The sequence below is a fragment of the Prionailurus viverrinus genome, chromosome F1 (assembly GCF_022837055.1).
Source record: "Prionailurus viverrinus isolate Anna chromosome F1, UM_Priviv_1.0, whole genome shotgun sequence".
In the NCBI taxonomy this organism is placed as follows: Eukaryota; Metazoa; Chordata; class Mammalia; order Carnivora; family Felidae; genus Prionailurus; species Prionailurus viverrinus.
Genome location: NC_062577.1, coordinates 32,565,467 through 32,588,904, shown reverse-complemented (window position 1 = coordinate 32,588,904; position 23,438 = coordinate 32,565,467). Strand labels below are relative to the sequence as shown.

At 40.3% G+C, this 23,438-nt stretch overlaps 1 protein-coding gene across 8 annotated transcripts in view; it reads left to right on the top strand.

Moving 5' to 3' along the window:
• The window catches only part of LOC125155672 (membrane cofactor protein-like), a 36,167-nt gene extending 19,949 nt beyond the window's left edge, over positions 1–16,218 (top strand). Inside the window, exons 7-13 of one of the 8 annotated variants that reach the window (XM_047841165.1) lie at positions 396–440; positions 2,255–2,317; positions 6,797–6,844; positions 8,343–8,378; positions 8,893–8,953; positions 12,518–12,589; positions 15,073–16,218. In XM_047841165.1, the coding sequence (XP_047697121.1) occupies positions 396–440; positions 2,255–2,317; positions 6,797–6,844; positions 8,343–8,378; positions 8,893–8,953; positions 12,518–12,569 (305 nt within the window). In that variant the 3' untranslated portion in view covers positions 12,570–12,589; positions 15,073–16,218. Of the gene's footprint in view, positions 1–395; positions 441–2,254; positions 2,318–6,796; positions 6,845–8,342; positions 8,379–8,892; positions 8,954–9,525; positions 9,569–12,517; positions 12,612–15,072 lie in introns of those variants that run through there. The other 7 variants (XM_047841164.1, XM_047841169.1, XM_047841163.1 and 4 more) reach the window with 7 other exon arrangements.
• Positions 16,219–23,438: the final 7,220 nt, after the last annotated feature.

Sequence of the window (23,438 nt, the reverse complement as noted above, 5' to 3'; positions counted from 1 at the left end):
GAATGGATGACCGGCATTAAGGAGGGCATGCTTTGGGACGAGCACTGAGTGTCCTGTGTAAGAGGTGAATCACTGGGTTCTACTCTTGAAGCCAAGACTACACTCACTGTATGTTAACTAACTTGAATTTAAATTAAAAAAAATGAAAGGTATAATTCACTTAAATGAAAAGAAAGCAGTAATTCGGGGGGAGGAGTGTACTAATCCAGTCTACATTATTTATTTATGTATTTTTTTTGTCAGTACTGATTCCTCTCAGTGCTAGTCCTCCGATTTTGCATCATTCAGATTTAGTTAATTTTCTGCTTATATTTTCCAAAAGTTTTTTAAATTCCTGGTGCAAATGCCAGCAATAACCCCAAGATTTGATGCATCTACATTATTTTGTTTTCCAGCGTCAACTCCTCCCAGTACAAAACCTCCAATTCCGAGTGTCTCAGGTTTAGTACCTTCCTGCTTATATTTTTCAAAACCTTCTAAATCTCTAATGTTTTACACACATTTATCATGTTTAGTAATGAAAGGAGGAAGAACGTATCGATAGCCATTTTAAGTTGTTAGCGATTCTAAAATTATTTGCCATAGTATGCAGATATAAACAGGTACGTAAACTTGGGCAAGTTATGCAAACTTTAAATGTATTTACGTATTTGTAAAATGATTTTTTTTTTTTTTTTTTTGAGAGAGAGAGATAGAGCGCTCGAGCAAGGAAGGGACAGAGAGAAGGGGAGGGAGAGAGAGAGTCCTAAGCAGGCTTTACTCTGTCAGCACAGAGCCCAATGCGGGGCTTGATCTCACCACCATGAGATCATGACCTGAGCCTAAATCAAGTCAGACACTTGACCAACTGAGACACCCAGGCGCCCCTGCAAAATGATTTAATGCCTTCCTCAATGAGTGATGGTAAATGTTTAATGGAATTCATTTACTTTTTTTTTAATGTTTATTTTTGAGAGAGAGAGAAAGAGAGGGTTGGGGGGAGGGGCAGAGAGAGGGGGGGACACAGAATCAGAAGCAGGCTCCAAGCTCTGAGCTGTCAGCACGGAGCCCAGTTGCGGGGCTCGAACTCATGAACCGTGAGATCATGACCTGAGCCGAAGTCCGATGCTCCACCCACCGAGCCACCCAGGCACCCCTTAATGGGATTCATTTAAAACAGCACAGTGCCTGGCACATGGGAAGCTCCTAAAGGCAGCTTATATGACATCACTCAAATTAATATTAGTGAAAAGGAAGGCCCTTGGCGTCTGTTTTTTAACATGTACATATTCTGTGCTTTTGACTTTGATGTTTTACTCCTTTCAGAACTGATCTGTTGGCTCCTTTAGGGTATATTCCTGGTCCAGAACAATGTTTCAGTTGCTGGACTGCAACCAGTTTAGCTTAGGGTTTTGTTTCTTTTTGTTTGTGTGTGTGTGTGTGTGTGTGTGTGTGTGTGTGTGTGTGTGTAATATATATATATATTGCATATATATATATTATAAATAATATATATAATATATATAAATAATATATATAATATATAAATAATATATAATATATATAATATATATAAATAATATATATACATATGTGTGTATATATGTGTGTGTATATATATACATAATACATATATATAATACATATATATAAGTAATATATATATAAATTATATATATATATATATATATATATACACATAATTATTTTGTAGCTCAGTTTAAACTGGAAAATTTCTGCTATCTCTAGAATTAAAGGCCTGTATTTTCATCCCCCACCTCCACCAACCCTCCTCACCTCGTACATTCATTCTTTTTCTCTTTACTGGCATTTTTATTTGGCGATAGAAACTAAATTTCATAGCCACCGAAAGGCGGGAATAGTCTTTATTCACTGAACCTTGCATGTTCTGCTAATGAGCTGCTCTGCTTAAGAACCGAAAAGATTCTTTTGCTAGGGTTGGAAGGAAATACCTTCCAGGGTTCAGAGTTGCTACCTCTGAACACATTATTTTTGTGATTTATTGCCAGTTAACTTCTGGGATTTCCATTTTAAAACACAGAGCTACAGCAAACATGGTTATTATGCATACATTCTGATGGACTTGTGCAAATAGATACTTAGTTTAAATTCCCAGAAGTAGAATTACAAAGTTCAAGAAGTATGTATTTTTTTACATACTCTTTTTCACATAACCTTTTTAAAGTCAAAATCAAAATTAAATCCGTAGTTTTGTATTAATAAATTTGGTGAATTGAAACATTAATTTTTTCAGAATCCAAGCCTCCTCTTATGACTACGACTCCGGGTTCAAGCCATCCAGATTCAGATCATCCAGGTCCATCACTCTTTATCCTACTTACATTGTTAAGAGCTTTATAAGGCGATGCATTAAAAATGATGTCCTACATTAATTTGCATTTCCTTTGCTCATTTTTCTACTAGGTTTCTACAATATTTTTCTCGATTGTAAATGAAAGCCCTGTTAATATGAAGTGAACAATTTTTTCCTGGGTTTTTTTCTTTGCTTTAATTTTACTAGTCCGTTCTTTTAAGATTTTTATACTCTTAGATGTAGACTGTTTTTCATAATTTTTTTTTTAATTTTATTTTTATTTCAGAGAGAGAGAGCTCACGAGTAAGGGGAGAGAGGGAGAGAGAGAGAGAGAGAGAGACGAGAATCTTTTTTATATGTAAATTTTTTTAGCGTTTATTTATATTTGAGAGAGAGACAGTGTGAGAGCGGGAGAGGGGCAGAGAGACAGAGACAAAATCTGAAGCAGGTTCCAGGCTCTGAGCTGTCAGCACAGAGCCCAACGTGGGGCTCGAACTCACAAGCCATGAGATCGTGACCTGAGATGAAGTCAGATGGTTAACCAACTGAGCCACCCAGGCGCCCCAAGAAAGAGCAAGAATCTTAAGCAGGCTCTGTACTCAGTGCTGAGCCTGACAGGGGGCTCGAACCCACGACCCTGGGATCATGACATGAGCTGAAATCAAGAGTCGGACACTCCACCAACTGAGCCACCCAGGCACCTTACGTCTTGTAATTGTAATATATAAGTAGTATACAAATATAAGTTTATAAAATGTCAAACATTACAGAAGCATTTAAAGATTAGTTCTCATTCTCTTTCTCTAGTCTGTTACTTGAGTTAATCACTTAATATTTTAGGGTATTTTTTCATCTATTTCTGTACATAAGCATCCTTTTAGGTGTAGTTATACATACTTTGGTGGGTTTTTTTTCTTTATTCTTAAATAAAAGTGGCATCATGCTGTTTTTTCTGAAACTTGCACTTTTCCACTTCATGGATGGTGGTTGTAATTAGATGACTATATCCCATCCTTTCAATGGTGACTTTAAGATATGCCAGAGTTGATATAACTATTCTCCTATCAGGGGTCTTTTATATATGAAGACGTTTTATATTAACAAGTAGTTGGATATATTGATCTCTTCTCTAATGGCTGTGTGTATTTTGTCTTCTTCATAAAAGCTTTAGGCCTTCCCCTCGCTGAAATCTATTAACCATGCATTCTGATTACTTTCTCTGCATTTAGATCATTGGTGCATCTGAAATCCACTGTGGTATATGGTGTGATGTAGGGCTCCTCTCTACTCCACCCACCCCTACCTGGTGGCAAAGTAGCAACATTCATTGAATAAGTTGTTTTCTCTCCAACTCTTTTCAAGTGCCAATTTTTATTATATATTAAATTCATGGGTATCCTACACATCCTTCTGTGCCCTTGAACTTTATACACTCCTATGCCAGCACCAAATCATTTTTTTTACTATGGGACTATGATATGTTTTAGTATCTGGCAGAACACTTCATTTTCAGGAATGTTTAGACCATTCTGTATGTTAGTTTTTCTAAATAAACTTTTATTACCATTTTAGCCATTTTAAATGTACATTTCAGTGGCATTACGTGTATCCGCATTATTTGCAACCATCACTGCTATCTGTGTCTCCAAAACGTTTTCATCATCATCTCAAACTGAATCTTTATACCCATTAAACAATAACTCTCCATCCCTTCTCCCCCCCCACCCCCCTTTAGCCCTGGTAACCACTATTCTAGTTTCTGTCTTTACGGATTTCACTATTGCAAATACCTCATAGAACTGGAGTCATTTCTAGCTTATTTCAGTTAGCCAGTGTATTATGGCTTATTTCACTTAGCATAATGTTTTATTTATTTATTTTTTTAATATAATCTATTGTCAAGTTGGTGAACATACAGTGTATACAGTGTGCTCTTGGTTTGGGGGGTAGCATGGATCAGAACTTACTTCTTTTTCTGGCCGAATCCTATTCCGTTGTATTATGTACCACATTTGTTTATCCATTCATCTGTTGATCGATGCTTGGGTTGTTTCTGCCTTTTGGCTATTCTGGATAATGTTTCTCTGAATATTAGCACCTAACTGTCTGAGGCCCTTCTTTGCACTTCTGGTGGCTCATATACCTAGGAGTACAATTGCTGGGTCACGTGCTAGTTCTGTGTCTACTGTTTTGAGGAGCAGTCCTGCCGTCGTCCACAGTGGCTGCACCATGATACATTCCCATCAGTGATGCACAGATATTCCAGTTTCTCCACCTCTTTGGCACCACTTGTTCTCTCCCGGGTTTTGAGAACGGCCATCCTAGCACATGCGAAGTGGCAGCTCCTTGTGGCTTGTATTGAATTTCCTAATGATTCGTGATTCATCATCTTTTTATATGTTTCTTGGTCTTTTGCAGATCTTTGGAGGAATGTCTTTTCTGAGTCTTGGCCCATTTTTTCTTATTAAATATAATTTATTGTCAAATTGGTTTCCATACAACACCCAGTGCTCATCCCAACAGGTGCCCTCCTCAATGCCCATCACCCTTTGCCCATTTTTTAATTGGCTTGTTTTTTGTTACTGAGTTTTAGGAGTTCATTATGTATTTTGTGTATGGAGGTCTTATCAGGTGTATGATTTGCAGATGTTTTCTCTCATTCTGTGGATTGCCTTTTCACTCTTGACAGTGTCCACAGATGGACAGAAGTCTTACATTTTCATGAAACCTAACTTACCTCTTTTTTTCTTTTGTTGCCTGTGCTTTTGGTATCACATCCAAGCAATCATTGCCAGATCCAGCATCACAGAAGCTTGTTCTATATGTTTTCTTTGAAAAGTGTTACACTTGTAGCCCTATTAATTAGTTTTGAATTAATTTTTGTGTGTAGTATAAAGTAAGGGTCCAACTTCATTCTTTTGTGTTTGGATATCCAGTTTTCTAAGAACCATTTGTTGAAAATTTTGCCCTTTCTCCATTAAATATTCCTAGCACCTTTGTGGGCAATCATTTGACCACAGACATAAGGGTTTATTCCTGGGCTTTCTATTCTGTTCCATTAGTCTTGTGTCTGTCTTTATGTCAGTATCACTCTGCTTGATTATTGTAGCTTTGTAGTAAATTTTAAAATCAGGAAGCGTGAGTCCTCTCAACTTTGCTCTTTTCTTTTCAAGATTATCTTGGGGGCACCTGGGTAAAGTCGGTTAAACGTCTGACTTCAGCTCAGGTCACGATCTCAAGGTTCGTGAGTTTGAGCCCCACATCGGGCTCTGTGCTGACAGCATGGAGCCCACTTCGAATCCTCTGTCCCCTTCTCTCTCTGTCCATCCCCTGCTTGTGCTCTCTCTGTCTCAAAAATAAACATTAAAAAAAAAAAAAAAAGATTATCTTGGCTATTCTTAGTCCCTTGAGATGCCATATGAATTATAGGTTAGTTTTTTCTGTTTCTGCCAAATGCATATTCAAGATGGTGATAGGGGTTGCATTTAATCTGTAGATTGCTTTGTGTAGTATGAACATTTTAATAATAGTCTTCTAATTCATGAACACGGGATGTCTTTCCATTTATTTATATCTTCAGTTTGTTTCAGCAACGTTTTGTAGTTTTCAGTGTATGAGTTTTTCGTCTTCTTGTTTTATTCCTGAGCATTTTGTTCTTTTTTGATGCTATTGTAAATGGGATTTTCTTAATTTCCTTTTTGGATTGTTCATTGTTAGTGTATAGAAATACAACTGATTTTTGTGTGTTGGTTTTGTGCCCTGCAACTTTGCTGAATTCATTTACTCTAATAGGTGTGTGTGTGTGTGTGTGTGTGTGTGTGTGTGTGTGTGAGAGAGAGAGAGAGAGAGAGAGAGAGAGAGGGAGGGAGAGATCCTTAAGACTTTTCTGTGTAAAGGTCACATCATGTGGAATAGAGATCATTTTAGTTCTTCCTTCCCAATTTGGATGCTTTTTATTTCTTTTTCTTGCCTAATTGCTCTGACTAGAACTTCTAATATTATGTTAAATAGTAAGTGGAAAATACAAGCATCTTGTCTTGTTCCTGATCTTAAGGGGAAAACTTTTCAGTTTTTGAATATGCTAATGATGGTGTTTTCATAAATGGCCTTTATCACAATGGTGTCTCCTTCTATTGGAGATCAACATCTAAATAGTTTATTAAGCCCCCCAAATTTTTACTTTTAAGTAGAATCACATTGAATCCATAGGCTAACTATGATGCAGTTGCTTGTTATACCATAGAATATTATCACAGGAAATTTTACTGAATAGGAAGAATACTAATAATATACAAATTTATGATATATTATGATACTACTTTTAATGGGAAACATTTAACATAGTTTATATAAGGAAAATGAAATTACAAGGGTTTTTATACAAAAGCGAGAAATCAAAACCTCTAAATTTGGAGGCCTTTAAGCTTTATTATTTTCTTTTTTTTTTTCTTTTTAACTTATTTCCATTTTCCCCCCCCGCAGGAGCTCCCACTACCACTGCACCACCACCTGAAGACGTTAATACTTTAGGTACTATTTTGGTTGTTGATTGCTTTGTATTATGAGACCCTAGAGTTCTGCGTGTAAATATCATATTTCAGTTATGTGTCGATAAGAAAGAGCATGTCACAAATTGGTAATATGTCACATTTGGAGTTATTTTGATAGTGCAGATACGATGACAGATGTAAGCAGTATATGTAGATACATGTATACAGTATAGTTTTTAAGAGCTGTCCCCAAATAGGATTCCTAGTAGGGTGAGGTCACTTTCTTAAATACTATGATTATATATAGGTTAAAATACATACAACATAACTTGCTGTTCATGGGGTAGTGTTATTTTTTTGTGGCAATTTGGAGGTAAAGTTTCTTTCTACTTGTACCTTGTATACATAAGCCTTAAAATACTACAGGTTGGGTTAGTTTTTTGCTGTTACAGGCTGGGATGGCAAACCTTACATAGGCTCGCATGGTTCGCACAATGTATGTTAAAGAAAATGAAGAAAAAGCTATAGTTGCGACAGTTAAATGGAAATATAAAGGTTTCTTGATAAGTAAATGAGAAATGCCTATTACTTTTATTAGACTAGTAAGTAAGGCTAACCTTTTTATAACTCTTTAGGCTTGTTACATTTTCCCTCTGAACACTGTAGTCAGACCATCATTGTACTAGTAAAACCAGTGTCATCCTAAGATGGCTTCCTAATATTTTATGAAACGCTTCCAAATATTTTATGAAATGAAAAGAACAGACGTAAACATGACATTTTATGCTCTGACTTCCAGAACTTTAATATAAGTAATGGCAGTTTAGAAGCCAAGGTACTCCTGACATCATTTCTAAGAATTAAGATTTTGTAGTATGATTTATTGCTCTCTGGGTAGTCAAAAATGCATGTTTAAGTCTCTATACGTTATTTTCATCTATGTGCCCTGGTGTTTCATTTACATATGTAGAATCTCCTTGGTAATTAGGATTATGTCTTATTTTTTTAGGGGGTAGAGGATCAGGAGGGGTTGATGATAAAATATTATTCTGAAGATTCTGAAACTAACATCCTTGTTTGTGATAGATGAGTAGAGATTTATTTATGACCCAGTCCACAGAGCCCATTTTGGTGGAAAAAATACAAATTCCTCACAAAATCATAAATGATAGGATGAATACTGATTCAAGTAAACCCACTATAATGGGGTAATACTTTTTAAAGCAATTTCCCTCTGATCTACTGAATTCTTAGTTGTCCTAGTAAGCTTTACTAAATAACCTGATATGGCAACAACAGCACAAAACAATGAAAAGTGAGGTTCCTCTGAAGAGTCTTACAAGGTGGACCCTGGATGTGGGATCAGAGTCCAAGGCTCTGTGATCGGAATGATCTGGACACAGTAGCAGTCGTGCTAAAACTAGACTGAGGAACTCTTTCTTTGCTGTCGTGTATGATCTGAGCAAGATTAAATGCGACTACTCTCTGGGACCCTTGTGTGCTCAATTATCTCCAAACTGTTCTTGTTTTTTTCTCAGGCAAAGGAATCATTGCTCTGATTGTCATTGTTGTTCGTAAGTAGCCCAAACTTGATGTTACTTAAATAAAAATAATACTGTGAGCAAGTGCATTTTTTAATGTATGCAGTTATTTTTTATTTAACTTTCCAATTTCTGTAGTTTTTATAGCTTGAAGTGAAGTACACCAGTCTAGAATGGTCTGACTTTGTATATAATACACTATGTTTTGTTGGTGAATGTGTATTCTTTTATATTCCACTTGTCCACTTAGTAACAAACCTAAATACTCCATGTGTTTTCAGGATGATTAGTCATGACTCTGCGTCCCAAATATGCTTTGGGTACTTTTCTAAACTAAGCAAGGATTCTTCCCTGACTTACCGTGGACTGTTCACGAACTTCTGATAGTGAAGAGGCTAGACGGAATATGAATCTATATGTGCTTAAATGAAGTAGCATTTTCTGACCACTGAAATGTAACCAACACTTACTTATTTCTGCTGCTACATTTTGAATCTTGGCAATTAGTTCTCAGAGTTACATGTCATTTGTTTCTGGTTTCTTGTAGTTGCTGGCATTGTATTCCTTTGCTGCATCCTGGTCATATTTTATCGACACAAGAAGAAAGGGTAAATTAAAGGACATTTCTTCTAACTTCCGGTCCTTCTCACTCCTCACCTACGTGCGTGCAGCATTTGCACCTGTGCCTATGCCATCTTTCCCTAAGCTGAGCCCGCATCAGTGTGCCCTGCCAGTCGCATCTGTTTACTAACAATATTTTAGGCTGCTTTTCCTGTCCCGGCGGCCAGAGCGACCTGCGCAGACTTGCTTCGTCTGTTAGGACTTCATGAAAAGTTTCTGCGGGGTGGGACTTGAGGTTTAAGTTCTATAGCAAATCACGGAGCGTTACGGGGCCTTCCCCACCCAGCTTCCCCCTATTTCCTAAATTGGACCAGGGGGGCCAAGATGAAACTTAGAACAGTTCACTGTGGAGACTCGGACAGTTGTATTCAGTGGAGTTTTTATGTGAAAGTTTCCATTTGTCCGGAGAGGTTAGGGAATTGTAAGAAGCTGTGCAGGTGTCTCTTTCGAATACCCAGTTTGATTTCTTTTCCTTTAGAGCTGTTACTTACACTTGTTAAACCGGGGAGTGAAAAGCAGCAGTGTTTGATTTCCCTCTTATGTTCTCTCAATTTACTAGGTTGCAGTAAAACTGTTGGGGATAAACTTAACATTACTAAGGGGTAAGATTTACAAAGCACCTTCTTGTTTAACTTTATCTGTGTTTTAATCTGTAAAAATGAAAAGCAGGGGATCTTAAAATAGAAAAAAAAATACAAGTATATATCTTCTGAGCAGAATAGGATGTTTAAACATCAAACAAATCTTAATGAAATAATTTACAATTTATGAAAGACTTGGAATAAATCCTGGAGCATAGACCAAATTAGGTGCTTTGAAATTTTTAAACTTTAGTGATTTATTTTTTTCCCTATTGCTTTGAAAATACCTTTGAAATCAAACTAATAATTTTAAGACTTTTGGTATTCATAGTTTTTTGATACCGGTTTCCCTTTATATTAATCATCTGGTTTGGAATACGTAATAAAAGAACACTCTTTACGCATAAAGAGCTCAACTTTTACAACCAAAGTACCGCAGTGCCTTCACTTGAATCTTCAGTCTAATATCTGTAGAACATATGATATGCATATTTGATTTCTCAATCAGCAGTATATTTTTAAAATTGTACACACACAGCACTCCGAGTAGGAAATACTGTCGTGGAATATTTTTGCAAGTCCAAAATGTTTGTATAGAAATAGCTTCTCACAATAACAAATCAAAATAGCCCTCTGGGGGCATGTGGGTGGCTCAGTATTAAGCCTCCCACCCTTGATTTCGGCTCAGGTCATGATCTCACAAGCCCCAGGTCAGGCTCCAAGCTAAGCACGGAGCCTGTTTGGGATTCTCTCTCTCCCTCCCTTCCTCTCTCTACCCCTCCCCTGCTCCCTCATGCTCTCAAAATAAACATTTAAAAACAACAACACCAACAACAAAAAAAAAACCCTAAAATAGCTCACTGCTCTTTATTTTACTCACTTTACTATTTACAGTGACACTGAATCAAAATACGTATAGATTCCTTAACAAGCATTAATGATACTCTCTCTAGCCACCATTAATGGATTTTTTAAAGCTGAACAATTGTCTGAGCATTGTACCCCAGATGAAAGATTCAGTGACATTAGTGATCTGAGATTCCATGTCTAATGAGCCCCTGGCGATGTTGCTGCCAGCCGGGGCGACACTCTGAGTTACCAAGTGTAGGTTATTAGTGACGCACCCATAGTCTTGAAATTGGAAGAAATGCCATCAAACATAAAGGTGAAATTTCCTCCTGTTTAAGATAATTGAATTTTCAAAAGGTAGCACATCTATGTGTATGTTTTTAAAAAGTGCGTGGGCTAAAGTTTGGCTTTATGTTGCTTTTCTGAAAGAAAGAAAGAAAGAGAAAGAAAGAAAGAAAGAAAGAAAGAAAGAAAGAAAGAAAGAAAAGAAAAGAAAGAAGGAAGGAAGGAAGGAAGAAAAGAAAGAAAAGATTTCTATTATGTCCTTTGCACTGTTTAATGTCCTTCATCTGTTCCCCTGAAAGGGAGCGTTGTCGCCTTAGAAACTCCCTTACAAGACTATAAAACGTAGGCAGTTCCTTCTCTATTTCTAGGCCGGTAAGAACTCTGGAAGCAGGGCACTAGGCACAGATAGTCCCAAATGGCTGCTAAAACTTGGCACAAAACGGATTTTGATGTAAACTTGTATTTATGATGACCTGGGAACACCATTACCCTCCTGCAGCCTACATCCCAAAGTACACAAATAGTGTAAGTAGTCATTTTTCAGACAGATCCCTAAATTATGTGATGAAAAGTGGCCCCCGGTTGGAGTGTTCTGCTAGGGTTGCATAGTCTCAGCTGGGAATAGGATGGGATCCCAGAGCCTCGGAAATGCACCTTCTCCTGCCAGTTTCCTTTAACTAATTTGCTCCCGTCTCTAGTCTTGGAATCCGCAGCCCTTGCCCTGTGTCTTGCTATTGCTCGAGTTCTGTTTTGCTTGTCATGAGCGTGTGGTTCTAGAAAACATGCCATTTGTTGACATCAGTGTTTTCATGCACGTGTTTCATAAATGCATGGTTTTCTTTTGTCCGGCTAAATCATCCCTGGATAAGTGAGAGTTGGCTTAAGTCCATTCGACTCATATACATACTTTATGTATTTTATCACCTGTGGCTAAATCGTTTCTCCTTTATTTCCGTTAAGGATATTTATTATTTGGTATAACTTAAACCTGTTTTTAATGTCATATTAATAATGACCGACCCACTAACTTTGTAACTTTTTTTTACATTTTTAAAAAATTTGCAATTCTTAAGCTGTCTGTGGTTAAGTGAATGTTACACAACGTTTTGGGATGTACTACATAGAGTGGCCAGATCAGGTGGTGGGGAGTATAGTGACATGGGGGAAAAAACCCAAAAGATCAAATTAACTTGAACATTGTTCTACTTGGCTCTCGAATTCTGGAGCTGTAAACTTCAAAAAATTGTATAAATAACAAAGGATGGTATAGTAAGTTGAGAGCAAACTTTAGATCCATCCCAGGACAATGGGATGTTATGTAGTAAGTTTTACAGAGGTCTTTCCGCGGGGTGAAAACAGATGTGCCGCAGGAAGAAACTGTACTCGATGCGAAAGTCAGGATGCATCTGAAAATGCCTGGCTTGTCCTAAAATTGATTGCTAAGATAATATTTAATATATGCTCTGTGTATTCCCTCTAAATCTAAGATGTGAGAGACAAGGGCCGTTTGTCCTCACACAGTCTTGCGCTATGAGAGAGAGTTTACATTACTCGTATCAGGCTAATTGGTTTTAGAGGTAAACAGATTGCACAGAAATTCCGAATCAGTTCATCTGCCAGACGATCTGTAAGATGTCAACATTAGAGTAGCTCCCTGCACCTAATTCCTGTTTCAGATTCCTAAAGGAGAATCAGAAAAGTCGTAATTTGTGACTCTAATTGTCAGCCCTACTTCCATTCTCTTTGTCATTCATTTTATCCCACCTGTTGTGCCATTCTGCTTCCTTTTGGTTTGTTGTGACTATTTTATTCAGCATTTTCCCTTCCTCTGTTCAGCACATACCAAACTGGTGAGAGCCACAGAGAAGTAAAATTAAATTCTCTCTGAGAAGAGGAGATGAGAGAAAGGTTTGCTTTTATCATTAAAAGGTACCTGCTTCTGTATGTTTCTTTTCAGAGATACCCTTTCTAGAATAGAAAATATCCAATGACTATTTAGATATCAGTACCTTGAACTAAGATATGTTGGCTTTAGTAAACATCAGGGGGAACACTTAGATTCCTGTTCCCTTTGCTAAATTATTGGTTTTTATGCCACTCCTGTTTTAAAAGTAAAAACAAAAAAATACATACTGGCAGACTTTTACTTTGACGTAGGCTCCAACTGAGTAATGTCCCCATTGTCCTTTTATTAGACTGTCTAGCTTCCTTGACCTCATAGTAGCTGTGAATCCAAAATGCAGAAATTTTTTTAGCCCAGTGGGAAATTATCCTAGAGTCTTATTATTTTTAAGTGTAGGGAGGAAAATTACTCCTTTCAGAAACTTAAATACATTTTACTTAAGCTTGTAAATGCATTCAATTTTTTTTAATGTTTTTTTAATTTATTTTTGAGAGAGAGAGCTAGAACGTGAGCGGGGGAGGGGCAGAGAGACAGAGAGACCCAGAATCTGAAGCAGGCTCCAGGCTCTGAGCTGTTAGCACAGAGCCTGATGTGGGGCTCAAACTCACGAGCAGTGAAATCATAACCTGAGCCAAATTTGGACGTTTAACCAACTGAGCCACCCAGGCACCCCACAAAATTTCAACTTGTAAGTATTAATTCTGTAAAGACATTTATGTTTTCCTTTACCAGAATATTTTCAGCGTAGGAGAGAGAAACCAACAACAAAAAAATCCTAGATTTTGGAAAATTATGAATTGCGTTGCCTTAGACCCTTCGAGCCCCACTGCCCTGTGTCTGAGTGAAATGAAGTGTTCCTCTGTTTGTGCCACAATGTGTGTCTGCATAGCCAGGAAGAGAGCAGATACGTATCCCACCCACTCACAATGTGAGGTGCTCCTCTCCCTTACGGTCTTGAGTTTGGGAGCAGACTCTGTCAAAGCCAACAGGAAGGGCAGTTTCTTGGTAAAAGCAGAGTGGTATCTTGGGTCACAGCAGCAAAGGGCAAGACAAAACATAGCCACTAGAACTGGCAGTCGAGGCCTACCCAGCCCAGTGTATCTTCCTGGTCCCAGAATTCCTCTGAGGCTAAAGCCAACCAGGAAGGGAGATTTCAGTCTGTTGTGAGCTTTACGGTGTCTGTGAACACCTGAAGGTAATCTAATGGATGCTGAAGATAATGTGAACTTTCTGTGATTAGTAATCCAGTTTTAGATTTCCACCGTCTTGAAATAGCTTCGTTGTTACGCCAAATCAATGTGTCTTACAATGTAGGAGAGTCTTTTTGATCTTTCTCCCGCATCGGATTCTGTTTAAAATTCCATCAGAAGAGGATATGCCACTCCCACACAAACAAAAGGAGTTTTGACTCCAAAAAACTAGAAGACGAGAGCAGTCGTGGAGAATTCAGTGACAGTCCTGACCCACAATCAAAAGACGCTCCCCGTCACTCTCAGGAAGTGGCTCTATGACGAGTGTAGTTCGGGGACGGTGGTGGCTCCCAGGACGGCCTCCCCCACAAGGAAAAACAGGAGGGGATCCAAAGCCGCCATGGTTAGCTGTTGTGTTGGGTAGCATCGAGCGTCCCTGAAGTGTTGGCTGGGGCGCACACACCGGTGAACAGCTGACTGGCCACCGTTAGTTTCCGTCTGCCCGTTCTAGTCTGTTTACTGAGGCAGGGACTACACCTGCGTTTTCCAGTTCCGTCGTCCGTAGTCCCGTGTGGCTACTGTGGACTTGAACGTGGCTGGTCCTGCCTAAGTTGTGCTTATAAAACACACGCCGGACTCTAAAGACTCAGTACACGTTAAATGTAAAATAATATGCATGTTCGGTTAAGCAAAATACATCAAAATTAATTTTGCTTGCTTCTTTTACTTTTTTAATGCGGCTTCTAGAAAATGCAAAATTACCTGTGTGTCTCATAGTGTATTTCTTTGGATGGCACTGGACTAGAATAATCGATTTTAGATGTCTACTGCCACCATAAAATTGTGATGTAAATTTCAGTTATTTAGGAGAATCTCTTACCAAAACGCATGGCTTCCTTGACGGTGAGGGCTAAATGGGGCATGATTGAACTTGAGCACTGGTGGACTCGTTCTCCCTTTAAACATTTCATTTCAGAGCCAGATTTTAAATGTTGGTATTAGGAAAATAAGTGTTTCTCTCCACTAGCCCTCATTTTAACTTAAATGGGAAAATATTTACAAAGTACTTCATATCACACTGTTCTGTTGTTTCGAAGAGAATCAAAAATGTAATACAGGGATAGAAGGGTTTCTAGACTGGCAGTAGCCGCACATTCGAAATCGTTTCTAAAAAACCATTTATTTCCCAGTCCTGGCACCCCCGCAGTTTTTTGTTTGAACTGTGGATTTTCTACATAGGCTTTGGAATTGATTTTATGTTGCTCTCTGATACTGTCTTTTTTTACCTCGCCTTCTAGGAAAACAGAAGTTAGCGCCTCATACAGCACTTACCAGGATAAATCCGCTTCGCCAGCAGAGTCCACGCAGTAAACGGTTTCCACACAGTGCATCTTCTGATTCTTTTAGAATGTTGACATCGATGGTAAATTCATATAGCCTCTATGGAAAACATACACGCCTTCCTCAAAAAACTAAAAACCAAACCAACGAATGATTTAGCAGTTCCACTTGCTGGCATATATCCAAAGGAAACAAACAAACAAACAAAAACACTGCAGCTCTCTGTTCTCTGCAGCATTTTTTACAACGGCCACCACACGGATGGATGCCAACCTAAGTGCCCCTGGACAGATGAATCGTTAAAAGAAAACATGGTATCCAAATACGGTGGCATACTGTCCAGCCATAAAAAAGGAAGGAAATCTTGCTGTTGGCCACAAAATGCATGGACCTTCAGGCATTTTGCTAAATGAAATAAGCTCGAACAAAGACAAAATATTGTATGATCTCATTTGTAGAATCTAAAAGGAAAAAAAAAAAAATCCCAGAAAACAAAAACAAACCCTAGGAACAAATCAGATTGGTGGTTGCTGGGGGGTGGGGGCAGATTTGGCTGAAGGTGGTCAAAAGGGACACACTTCCAGTTCTAAGACTAACGAGTGCTGGGATGTAATTATCGTTCAGTCTGCTGTCAGTAGTATATTGTATTTTTGGAGAGTTGCTGAGCAGAAGACAAACACTTTTATAATTGAAGTAATGGATGTGAACTAAGTTCATTGTGGTAATCATTTCATAGTATATACATTCTCAAATTATGCTCTGCACCTTATACACAATGTTACGTGTCAGTTAATAAAACCAGAAAGGGGGAAAGAAAGGATGTATAAAAACTATTCCCTAGGGTTTTTTCCCCCACTTCCACGAATGCAACTGTTAATTAAGCCATCGTGCTAGCGTTTTAATGTGCTTTGAACGTACTCACCATCTTTCGATGCTTTGAACCGTATATGCATTTGGGTATGAACATCTGGCCTGTTTCTCCTTAAAATAACACGTGCATTTATAGGGCAACTCAATACAATATCCCTGGTATTTAGGTGCGGAAATTATTTTTTAAAATGAAATTTCCAACTTCAGACAACTGTAGTGCAAAATAAATTACATTTCATTTGTAAAGAAAGTGACAAATCTTTTTTGTAAAAAGATTAAGGAGAAGTCGTAAGATTCATTCTCTCAACAACTCTAAAACATGTTTTACATATTGTTCAGTGTAAAAAGCCTTTCAAATATGTGTATGCTGCTTTCACCCTTCACATTAAAAAGAGGAACACTGAAAATTGGGATTTTAAACAAGTTTGACTTCCTTAACTGAGAATATTATCAGAAAACAAAGTAAATAGGGTTGAATTCTATATGTTTTGTAACTATTTGTAATTTCTTGGTGACTTCCAGAAGCTAGAAAGTTTATGGCCTTTGTTCTTCACTTTTTCAAACGTCAGTAAACAGTCAGAGAAGTCAGTTAGGAATTCAGAATCCGTTGGAAACTCCTGTACAACTTTAGAGAGTTCTCACACTCATAAAAGGAATGGCAGCTGGGGGTACAGAGTGAACCTGTGGCCTATAATTTTCTCTACGAAGATTCTGCTCTTTAATAAAATTAGATTCCACTCTAAATTCCAGCAACGGGTGATTTTCTCCCTGTACTTGAATAAGACGATGCCTTTAAACAACATCATGTAAAAGTAGTGACTTTGGCAGGAATATCTCCATCTGAGAACCTCAGGTTGTGTCAGAATCTTAGTTCTGATGTGCATCTCCCCTTAACTGCTAAAAACAGTAAAAATCCAGCCACATTATTTCAAGAAAGGAGACTGTGTCCGCTATTGGCCGAACAAAGGGACAGAGAAAGCAAACAGCTGCAGTGGCACCTGGCGCTCAGGTGGCACTGACCGTGACCTGAGTCCTTACACCAGGCAGAGTCTCTGAGATAAGCCACTGGGCAGAGAGGAGGGACGGCCACTCACATTCAGAGTACGGTTTTACAAATTTTTTGCACTTTCATAGTTAGTAGCATAAGTTAGGCCAAAGAAACGCTGCCTTGAGAAGGACATGATTGGGAATCATGTTTTACAAGTATTGTTTTATGGATAAAGCATGTTTATGATGCACTGTAAGTGTCCCCTCCCTGAGGGATCGGTGAGGTACTTCGGGAAGATACGCTTGAGCAGAATGAAACAGGAATTTTGAATTAAGTACGAAGGTGAAGTTTTACTATACCCAATTTTCACATACTTTTCAGGGATGTAGCACTTGCTCAGAAACAAGAGATGGCTGTACTGTTGATTTTTAACAAGCCCAGTTGACTCTTTTGCAACCAAAGATTGTTATGCTATTTTCCAAAAAAAATTGTTATGTTATTGTTATGTTGTTTTTCCAAAACAGACTTTTATACTAGTTTCTGCTTCAAATTTATTTTTTTTATTTTGTATATTTATACAAAATTGCTCTCGATATGTAAATATAAATTTTGTTTTTCAAATAATGGCAATTATATATGCCATTATATACATTTATATATATGGGATAAAATGAAAAGTTTCTCTAATGATGTGGAAAGTAGCATATGTGAAGGGTTGCTAAAACCGGAAGAATGTATTTGCAGTGAAATGAGAAGTCCCATGGGGGGGGGTGGGGGGGTCTTTATTGTTCATATTTTGAAAATGGGGTCAAGTGTTGTGAAAAATAAAATCCAAGATGGGAGAATTTTCATTTGTGACGATGCGTTCATTTCCAGTGTGTTTCAGCTCAGAGCAGAGCATGCTTGTACTTGGCCCGACTTCTCTACGCGTTCCACTCCAGCCCCTCACATTGCAGAGCCTTGAATGTGTCCAGGCTCTTCTCCCAGCCCGTGCTGGGCCTCTCCTGCTCAGAGGTGTTCAGTCCCAGGTGCACAGCGTCAAGTGCAAGGTTTCTCGCAGGCATCCTGAAGCTTTCTACAATTAAATCCCAACTTACCTTCCGAAGACTTCTGCTCCATTTCTTCAAAGAACCTATTGTCCGTCGAGCGGACCGTCTGCCCCACGTGCTGGGCTGTGTTCCTGGTTCACTGTCGCCTGTAGCACTTCTAGTCCTGGCCGGGTCCTGGACATCTTCCCCAAGGCTCAGCTCCTACTGCCCATTCCTTGAAGCTTCTCCCGACTTGCCCAGCTCTTAGAGCCTTTGTGATGTCACCAAACCTTGAGATAACCGGGTGTCTATATGCCTGTATCTGGTGGCAGATATACCTTCCACATCACGTCAGTGCGTGGGTATGATTAAGTGCTTACAAGCCCAAGCCCCAACGATGAAAGTAGAAAGTTTGATTTGTGTAATAACAGGGTTTGCTTTTGTTTACACAAAAAGTTTTCATGGTCTTTTTTGCAGATTCGAATTAAATCAGATTGCTACATGTCTGAGATCAGGCCTCAGTGTTCTGAACCATGTTGCACATGGAATCACGGGGCATTTTACCCATGCCTGGGTCCCACCCCTCTTGGATTTCTTATGTAACTGATCTGGGATGTGGCCTGCCTGGGCATAGGGATTTTCCCAGCTTCCCAAGTGATTCTAATATGCAGCTAAGGCTGAGAACTTCTGCATTAGTGACTTGCAAGTTTATAATGACACAGCCTTATATTTACAAAAGAAAATCGAGGTTTTATTCATTTAGCATACTTAATAAATCCGAAAACGTCTAAGACTTAAAATCATGGTCTTGTTGCATGGCTAACAAGGCTCTGGTTTAAGAAAAAACAAAAGCAATCTTTACAATATCAACATTTGATGTAAATTAGGTTCTCTATAAAATTTTTTTTTAACCTTTATTTTTGAGACAGAGAGAGACAGAGCATGAATGGGGGAAGGTCAGAGAGAGAGGGAGACACAGAATCCGAAACAGGCTCCAGGCTCTGAGCTGTCAGCACAGAGTCCGACGCGGGGCTCGAACTCACGGACTGTGAGATCATGACCTGAGCCGAAGTCGGACGCTTAACTGAGCCACCCAGGCGCCCCAGTTAGGTTCTCTATAAATGAAATTAAATTTTATTGGGCTTTAATTTGAAACCACGCCTTATTTTTTAAATTATCATAAAATATACAGGGAGAAGTAACAAAAAGTCTTTTGTAGGAATGCTTAGGAGGGTAGGGCAGAATTGCACTGTTAAGGAATATGCTTGGTTTAAGGACAACAGGCAACTTCAGTATTCTAAAATTTAGTGATGCCTGCCAACTAGCTGCAACCAAGAATGAACTTTCCTTGCGTATTTTAAATATTTGCATATTTCCACTAAAGAGCAGGATTTAACATAGTCTACTGACTTCCAGAAATGGTGCAAAAATCAAGTGCCTGTGCACCATCTATTTTTTATTTATTTATTTTTTTTCCTAAGTGATGTTGCTTTCATCATTTCCAGGTTCATTTTAGAAAAGGTTGCACTAAACTGAAGCGGTCAGCCTTTGCATGACGGGGCACTGCTGCCCTCCTGTGGCCTTCCCGGGCATTGACAGTCCCAAAGTCCTTCCAACTTTGTCATCGTTCAGAGGCTCCGACCATTGCGGTGATTCCCAGAAGCCGTTTTTAATTTCATGTTGTATCCAGTATTAACTAGGTCTTTTCTGCTTTCCTTCTGTGAAATTACCATTCTAAAAGGGCTTAACTCTGCCCCTTGTTGCTTAAATATGGGAGAAATCCAATACTGGGGTCTGTGGTCAATAACATCTTCCTTCCCTCTCAGTTCCGTACCTGAAGGTAAACAAATCACCACAAGTATAGATCGCGTGGAGAAAGTTCCCCACTCTGACTCCTGACTTGCTACCCCAAGAACATTTGCAGCTGGGTAGTAAAACTGATGTTCGCATAAGCTACTTACGTTAACATCATTTATCTCCCTTACGCAGCTTTTAAAAACTTGAACCATTTTCTGTGGCCGTGGCAAGCCTTGTGCCGATCTATGGAAATCAAGCAAGAGCTATGACATCCTGGTGCTTAGGGCTGGTGGCTTCAGTGAGAATCTGGAAACCACCATTGTTTAGATGACAGTTATGGTGTTTGGGAAAATGGTCAACTGGTCACCCAGCACCACCTGAAAAGGCTCCCAGGAAAACACCCCTTCCATTTGTAATCGATGTTCGTTATTGGAGAATTCCTGGTGTAGGACCCCATGGGACTGCGCTTCAATTTCGTGTGTAGTAAGTCTTTTCGAAATGCAGATTCTGATTCCCTAGGTCCCAGGTGGGGCCAGGGTTCAGCATTTCCATGAGTTCTATCTACTGCTATTTGTGGTAGGCTAATGGCCTCCAGAGATTTCAGAGTCCTAACACCTGACACCTGTGAGTGTCACCTCTCTGGCAGAGGGTCTTTGCAGATGGGATCTTGGGTGGGGCCCTGAATGTAATCACAAGGTTCCCTAGAAGGGAAGGCAGGGGGGACCTGACTGCAGCACAAGGAGGCGTGAGCCGGAAGCAGAATGTTCTGCTGTTGGCCGTCAGGATGGAGGCAGGGGCCGCAAGCCAAAGGACACAGCTCTAGAAGTGGGGAAAGGCAAGTAAACGGTTTTTTCTAGGACCTCTGGAGGGAGACCGGCCCTGCCAATGCTTTCATTTCAGCCTAGTGAAATGATATCACACTTTTGATAACTAAACTAAAATAAATGATGAGTTTTTTATTTTAGTTCCAGAACTAAAATAAATGATGTGTTTTTTTGTTTTTGTTGTAGAGAATGTACGTAAACGGGGTAGAGGAACGGCGGGGAGAGAGAGAATCTTAAGCAGCCTTCATCCATAATGAGCGTGGACTCTGGGGCTTGATTCCGGGACCCCGGGGTCACAAGCCAAAATCAAGAGTCAAATGCTTAACCAACTGAGCCACGCAGCTCCTGTGTGGTAAGACAATCACTGTGTGAATGTGTCCCACGAAAATCCTGTTAAAGTCCTGACCCCCAATGTGATAGTATTAGGAGGTGGGGCCTTTGGGAAGGGATTAGGTCATGAATGGGTTTAGTGCCCTAATAAGAAGAGGTCCAAGAGAGTTCCCTCAGGCCCTCTGCCCTGGGAACGCACAGCCAGAAGGCACTGTCTTTGAACCAGAAAGCTGACTCTCACCCGACACGGAGTCTGCCAGCGCCTTGATCTTGGACTTCCCAGCATCCAAAACAGAAATATCTGTTGTTTATAAACTGCCCAGTCTAGTATTTTCTGACAGCAGCCCGAGGGGACTAAGACCAACACCAAGTTGTGGGACTTGTTACAGAACACGAATACACCCTTGCTAGGGGTCCTCCCACCGCAATTGGAGTAGAAAGCCTCTTAGAACAAGACCACAGAGGAGCGGCTCTCACCCGTTGCTGCCAATCAGAATCATCTGGAAAAACCTTAGAACAAAAATGTAAGCCCCTAAAACAGTATAACCAGAACCCGTACAGGTGGGCCCGAAGTATCACTAATTCAAAGGCTACTTGGGTGAATCTAACTATAGAACACTACTGGGTTAGTATAAACCCAAAGTATGACTTGTGTTCAAGGAATGTTCTTAACCTTACCCCAAATATGGACGCCCTAGTCTGCTAGGTAGCCCCTAAAACATCCACCAGCTTCTCGGTGCAGGCCAGGCCAACATCTTCCGTGAATTACCAGTTTCAAGACTTAAAACATTCTGTTTTACCTCAATTGGTCAAGTTGGATTTGTGTCATATTAATTCACCTGCACTCATTTTCACAGACGGGAATTAGTCGCCAGTTGCCAACTTGCATGAGGCTTAGATCCAATCCTCCCTACAGCTAAAGATGTGGTAAAACTGAGGTGATGGGGACCCATGCCTGACACGGCATTTCCTATCTAGGTCGATAGCGTGGCCTTAAAAACAGATTCAAGATGTCTCCAGGAGAGGGACGCCTGGGTGCTTCAGTCGGTCGAGCATCTGACTTCGGCTCAGGTCATGATCTCACGGTTCGTGGTTCGAGCCCCACAGTGGGCTCTGTGCTGTCAGCATGGAGCCCGATCCGGACTGTCTGTCCACCACCCCCCCCCCCACCCCGCCCTGCACCTTCCCTGCTCACTCTCTCTCAAAAATAAACAAAACAAAAAGTCTCCAGAAGAAACATTCTGCTCACTAATTTGTTATGAAAACCCACCCTGGAATGGCAATTTTAAGTAAAGGGCTGTCAGCATCTAGACGAATAAAGTAAAATAATCCTGTGTGAGAGGCACCACAGCTATGCGTGCACTTTGCTTCTCGTGACCTAGCACTCGGTGGGAGCACCAGGGACCCCCTTTTCGGAAAAGACGTCTCAAGTCACTGTTTCTGTGCTTTGATACTAAACCCGGTCTTCCGGCACTTCCAGCATTTGGGTGGCCGGAATCAGCATAACCCGAGGGCAGAATCCTTGGTGCAACTCTGAGGCTGGAGCTTGGGACTCGGTAGGGGACTCAAAAGTTGGCTCAACACACTACAACTGGGCAAAGCTGTTAGACCCACAGGTCCTACTGCACCTAGCGCGGCCAGGGAGGGAATAAAACCATCGCCACCATCACCTCCTGGGGATGAGAACACGGATTCTTCAATCAACAGCCCGAAATAGCATTGCAGCTGCAGGGAGGGGGTGCGTCACCCTCCCTGCGCAGTCTTCCCAGCAGATGCTTCACCACCACCCCCCCCACCCCCACCCGCCAGGCAGGGCAGCCATCTGGGGGACGTGAACTTAGAAAAGCTTCCCAGGTGCTAGAGCTGTGACCACTTACCGAAAGCCGCTGGCATGAAGTACCATAGGTAGCTAGTAGCTGGCCGCATGTGTCTTGTGCAAAATGCTCACTCAAGGGGCCACACCCCTCCTACCTGAAGATTCCCCAGGCTTAATCCCCCATGAAGTAAAATCTGGCTATTTGCTGAATACCTTCACAGGACTGGCTCACCCTGTCTTCAACGGTGATAGAAACGAAGAACCAAAAAGTAGATCTCCTGCATTTTTTTCTTTTAAGTTTATTTTGAGAGAGAGGGAGAGAGAGAGGGGCAGGGGAGAAGCTCAAGCAGGCTCTGCACTGTCAGCACACAGTCTGACTCGGGGCTCGAACTCCCAAATCGTGAGATCATGACCTGACCTGAAATCAACAATCGGATGGTTAACCAACGGAGCCACCCAGGTACCCCCTCCTGCGTCTTTTATAAAGCAGCTGAAATCATCAGGCTGCTCCCCTTTACCAGCCATGTGGCAGTATGTTCGGTTGTGCAAAAGCTTCCGGAAGGAATACCGACCGCAGAGGGGCCAGGGCTGCCTGCAGCCCATTCGGAACCAGCCTCAGTTTCCCCTTCAAAAAGGAGCATCCCTCAGCCCAGGCTTGAACATTTCTCTT